At 33.5% G+C, this 6,000-nt stretch overlaps 1 protein-coding gene across 1 annotated transcript; it reads left to right on the top strand.

Moving 5' to 3' along the window:
• Nucleotides 1–257: 257 nt before the first annotated feature.
• Nucleotides 258–2,652, top strand: LOC113766298 (putative receptor protein kinase ZmPK1). The gene is made up of 2 exons (XM_027310504.1): nt 258–797; nt 841–2,652. The coding sequence occupies exons 1-2, from the start codon at nt 258–260 to the stop codon at nt 2,650–2,652; spliced, it is 2,352 nt and encodes a 783-aa protein (XP_027166305.1).
• The last annotated feature ends 3,348 nt before the right edge of the window (nt 2,653–6,000 follow it).

Here is a 6,000-nt window from a genome sequence, read left to right as displayed (position 1 = left end):
TTGACTTCCAATCTGCAACAAGTAATTCCACAAACCACAAGAAGTCAATAAGTCATGTCTTACGAGATACCACTCATACTATCAAAGTGGCTTGACTTCCAATGTGCAAAAAGTAGTTCCACAAACCACAAGAAGTCAAGAAGTCATGTCTTACGAGAGACCACTCATACTATCTATATATTCCTCTACTTTCTGCCATGTTTGTCCACAAGAAGTTTGCATGCATATACTTGCAAAATTACACTTCTACAACTCCAATGGGTCTATTCTTTAATGCTATCTTAATTTCTGTTTTAGCTCTGTCATTAGCATTTGTATCATCCTCGAAAAGCACTGATAGTTTGACTACAGGATCATCACTTTCTTCTGAAGATGTTCTGATTTCAAAACCGCATGGAAATTTCACGGCGGGATTTTTCAGTGTTGGCGAGAATGCGTATTGCTTTAGTATATGGTTTACTGAGCTATATGATCATGGAAATTACACCATTGTCTGGATGGCCAATAGGGACCGACCGGTTAATGGAAAAAATTCCAGGCTTTCCCTGCTCAAGTCTGGCAGTCTTGTGCTGACAGATGCAGGGCAATTTACTGTTTGGACAAGTAGCACGCAATCAAGGTCTTCTCTTCAATTGCAACTCCATGAAAATGGCAATCTTATGCTGAGCAATATAGAGGGCGGAAATCTTTGGCAAAGCTTTAACTCGCCAACAAACACGCTTCTTCCAGGGCAGTCGCTCACCCAAAACTCTGTTATCTTCCAGAAGCCTGACAAATTATTCTTCTGGATTCTACAAGTTATACTTTGGTGATGATAACGTCCTTAGTCTATTGTACCAGGGTCCTCAAACAGCAGGTATTTCATGGCCTGACCCATGGAAACATAGTTGGGACAACGGGAGGTACCCTTATAACAACAGTAAGGTTGCCACTCTTGATTCATGGGGGAGATTCCAGTCATCAGATCAGTTTGACATTATTACTGTTGATTATGGTCCAGGCATACAAAGAAGATTGACCATGGATTTTGATGGCAATGTCCGGGTCTACAGTCTTGATATGGCAAGTCGAAATTGGAAAGTTACGTGGCAATCCACACTGCAACCATGCAAAGTTCATGGCATATGTGGAGAAAATAGTTTGTGCACTTACGCCCATGAGACCGGAAGAAAATGCACTTGTGCACCTGGATACAAAATCAAAAGCCAGAAAGATTGGGCTTATGGATGCGAACCAGATTTCCAACTGCCATGCAATGACAGTAATGCATCAGGTTTTCTTCTTCTCCAAAATGTTGAATTTTATGGCTATGATATTGGTTTCTTTAGTAATTCCACGCTTGATAATTGTCAAAATTTATGCCTCAACTATTGCAGTTGTAAAGGCTTCGAATTCAAATTTGATAAAGATAAAGGCTATTATAATTGTTACCCTAAGGCCAGTTTGTTCAATGGTCATCGTTCAAGTGGTTTTGATTTCCCAATTTATCTAAGATTGCCCCAATCTACTATAACCTCATTTGATCAAAAGTCTCTTCAAGAAACCAACTTAAAGTGCACAGTCGATGTTGCTTCACTCGACCGAGCATACCAGAAAAAATGTCAACATGGGTGGGTGAAGTCATCCTTGTGGTGCACTTTGGTAGTTGGGACTTTTGAGATCATCTGTTTCTTCACTTACTTGTTCAAAACCCAACGAGGATCTAGTGCAAGAGTACAGGGTTACACTCAGGTTGCAACAGGATTCAGGAAATTCACTTTTGCTGAGTTGAAAAAGGCATCAAGAAACTTCAGCACAGAAATAGGACGAGGAGGGGGAGGCATTGTGTATAAAGGCGTGTTGACAGATAATCAAGTTGCTGCCATCAAGTGTCTCAATGAAGCCAACCAGGGAGAAGCTGAATTTCTTGCAGAGTTGAGTACTATTGGCAAGTTGAACCACATGAATTTGATTGAGATATGGGGATATTGTGTTGAAGGTAAGCACAGGCTATTGGTTTATGAGTACATGGAGCATGGTTCTCTAGCAAAAAATCTGCATTCTGACAGACTTGACTGGAAAAAGAGGTATGATATTGCTCTTGGTACAGCCAAAGGACTTGCTTACTTGCATGAAGAGTGCTTAGAGTGGGTTTTGCACTGTGATGTGAAGCCTCAAAACATACTTTTGGATTCGAATTACCAGCCAAAGGTGGCAGATTTTGGCCTGTCCAAACTATTGAACAGAGGTGGAACAGATGAATCAACGTTTTCTAGGATAAGGGGAACTAAAGGCTACATAGCCCCTGAATGGGTTTTCAATCTTCCCATAACCTCCAAAGTTGATGTTTATAGTTATGGAATTGTTGTGCTGGAATTATTAACCGGAAGAAGCCCAGTTGGAGGCCATTCTATGGAGGAAAACACCAGTGTGATGGAGCCAAGAAGACTAGTTACGTGGGTGAAGGAGAAAACGCACGAAGCTAATGGAAGAGCATCACCAGCAGCAATTGCAAAAATTGTAGACCCTGCTATAAATGCTGAATTTGATATGGCAAGAGTGGAACTTCTTGTTCAAGTTGCTCTCCAATGCGTAGAGGAAGACAAAGATGCAAGACCAACAATGAACCAGGTGGTGGACATGTTGCTGCATCAAGAAAGTGATGAATATTAGGATGCATCTCGCATACTCTTCAATGAGTTGTGATAATCTTAAATTGCTCACTAATATATGTGTTACAATTAGATTTTTTATGTTCATGAAATTTATATGTTTCCAGCATACTGTTGTGAACGACTATTAAAAGTACGAAATATTTGTCTTTCAATGAATTCAAGGCAAATAATAGTAATTTACTTTAAATTACAAAGCAATCCTCTTATTGTTCAATAATAGAAAGAATTGTGGTTTTGGCCCAAATGTTTGGGGCCTGAGCATTTTAGTTCATAAAGTTTAGATGAAAGTAAATGTGGTCCCAATATTTTAAACACATTTAATCCCATTAACTGATTTTTTGTTAATTGCTGTCCAAATCTATTCACGTACCATCACATGCTAACAACTAATTTTTCGAACAAATTAAAAAATATATGAAAAAAATATTTGTTAGCCACATTTTTTAATAAGATAGGACTAATTACTCACATGCAATCGTGTTAGCAATAAGTCTTTAGCTAAGAATAAAACATGATTAATTACTCATGTTTCAATCACGTTGCATAGATGAAAGATAAAATGCTTGAAACTAATGGAAGAACATCACCAATGGTGATTGCAAAAAGTGCAAACCTTACCATGAACGTTGAATTTGACATGACAAATATCGAAGTTCTAGTTCGAGTTACTCTCCAATTCGTAGGGAAAGAACAACAATGAGCTAAGTAGTTGACAAGTTACTCCATCAAGAAAGTGAGGAATGTTAGAATGTATTCATATGCTCTTCGATCAGCTGCTATCATCTTGAATTACTGCTAGAATGTGTGTTAAAGTCAGAAATTTTCTATTCATGTAATGTATAAGTTTTCACCTTATTATTGTAAACGAAATATTTGTTTTTCAATGATTTTAACGTAAATAGCAATTTCCTTAAAATACCGCATAATTCTCCTATTGTTCAATAATATCCCTATAAACACCTTATAGATTTATGTAAGACGTAAAATGAATAACAAAGTACCTCTACTGTTTTTTTTCTTTAAGGAAATACCTCTACTTAACCCCTAGTGATATGAATAAAGATGCCTTTCAGAATGTGTTTGACTCTGAATACTTACAGAAATTAGGAAGACGTGTTTTTCTTCTCCTAAACATAGATAGGAAGTCAATTAGTTTAAGAAAGAAAGAAATAATTGATTCAAAATTTAATTCATAATTGTACTCTTCATTGTCTAAAGTTCTTTTTGTTCTTTTTACCAAGCTGTATAGAGCATATATAACTGGCTATATTCTCCATTTACAAGAACAAAGGACAAAGAGTAGAATTTTTATTCTTTTTTTATGGATCTTTTATCATTTTCCTTTTTTAATTAATTTTTAATAAATCTATAAATAAATGTCAAACAAATATCGTAACTTACTTTTCAAAGACCATATTATTTATAATGGTTTAGAAATCATCATTACAAACTTTATGCTTGTCAAAAAATTAAAATAAATTGTACATTATTAAAGGGTTATTATCACTTTACCCCCTTAACGTTTGATGCTATTATCAATTTCCCCCTTAACGTTATCTTTTAGTCACTTTACCCCCAAAACTAACGGTCAAACTTAACGGAGTTTGTTAATTAAATTGAAAAGACATATTTAACCCTTAAAATTATTATCACTTTACCCCCATAAACTATAGTCTCATTATCAATTTACCCCCTAGAGTTATTTTTTAGCCAATTTATCCTACCATTAAACCAACTTAGTAAGTTAAAAAACTTTAGAAGAAAATACCCTCCTCTTTGTATAATAAAAATAATAAAAAATTTAGAGTGGTTCTTCTCCTTTTTAATATCAAGAAAAAAAAGTCAAAGTATTAATTTGTTTCTTCTTGACAATCTTATTAATATTGAAACAAAATGGAGAGACAGAGAGGGGGAGGGGGAGGGGGAGAGGGAGAGAAAGAGCTCAATTCTTTTTTTAAAAATTACAAATAAGAAAGAATTAAATATTTTTATTATTTTAAAATTATTTCACTATTCTGTTTACTACCAACTTTCAATTCTAATCCCGACAATCTTAAAGTAATACGATAATGTTAGACTTTTCTTTATTTTCTTTCTTTGCAAAATCTAATTTTCTGTCTCCTTCTTTCCTTTCTCTTTTTCTTTTCCTAATATTAATAAGTGTAAAAAAGAAATTTGAGAAAACTCTTTTATTTTTATATTTTTCGATCTCTTAAAGTGAAAAAAAGGAAGAATAACCATTCTAACTTTTTTATTTTTAATTATATATAAAAAAGGGTAAATATATTTAAAATTTTTTTATCATACTAGTTAAATTAATGATGGGGTAAAATGTCTAAAAACTAATGTTAGAAACTAAAATAATTGTATCACTATAATCTAAATGAATAAAATGATAATAACAATGTAGTAATGTTATAAAATAAAAGGGTATTTTTGTCCAAAATTTCTTAACATGTTGAGTTGAATTACTTATGGGGGTGAAGTGACTAAAAGATAACGTTAGGGGATAAATTGCTAGTATGATATTGTTTAAAGGGGTAAAGTGATAATATCCCAAAGTCATAAATATCTCTTCTCCCAATTCTTCTTTTCTTCCTGCCTCTACTTTTAACCTTTATCTCCCTCTTTTTTCTTCATCTTTCATTTTTCCCCCTTCAAATTTTTTCTTTATAATTAATTATACTAAAATTATTTTCTTACTATATTTTAGATGATTATTGTTGACCTTGGAGAGATGTCGTAACAATCAATTGATTTATACTGTCACTTCCTATTCCATCAATTTTAACTCTTTAATCTAATATTTTGCTTTTTCTTTTCTTTTTTTCTTCATCCTAATTTTTCTCTGCCTTTCCTCGTTCCGCTCAATCAGTGCATTTTTTCCTTTTTCCTCTATAATTAATTGAATGTATGTCTTTTTTCCACGGGAATGGATATTTCTTTTATTCCATTGTTCAAAAATCATGATTCATGAATCATGATCATCTTTTTTTTTAGGAGAAACATAGACAATAGACCTTTTACCTCCACTACTCCCACTGTTTGGTATATTTCATTTTCTTTTTATTCCTATTCTTCCCTTGTTTCATGCTGCCAAATACGGACTTAACTTTTTTTTTATTAACTGTATTTTTAACTTATTTTTATTGATTGTAATTTATTTAGCCTTTATCATTTTTCTTTTTTAGCCTCTTTATTCTGTTACCTTGGTGTATTTATTTATTTTGGCTTGATCTCCTTGATATTCATTAAGCCTTCCATTGTTTTGGTTCTGCAAATCGATTTTCCTTTTGTGCGGTTTTTCTTAAATCTAAATGCAAAATTTATTTTTTGCAATTTTGAT

Source organism: Coffea eugenioides, chromosome 3, assembly GCF_003713205.1.
Source record: "Coffea eugenioides isolate CCC68of chromosome 3, Ceug_1.0, whole genome shotgun sequence".
Lineage (NCBI taxonomy): Eukaryota > Viridiplantae > Streptophyta > Magnoliopsida > Gentianales > Rubiaceae > Coffea > Coffea eugenioides.
This window is presented reverse-complemented; position numbering and strand designations above follow the sequence as displayed.

Bases quoted from the DNA above. Each gene is read 5' to 3' on its own strand.
- LOC113766298 (XM_027310504.1), top strand. From the start codon at position 258: ATGGGTCTATTCTTTAATGCTATCTTAATTTCTGTTTTAGCTCTGTCA. The intron at 798-840 runs GTTATACTTTGG...CTATTGTACCAG, and splicing joins TATTCTTCTGGATTCTACAA to GGTCCTCAAACAGCAGGTAT.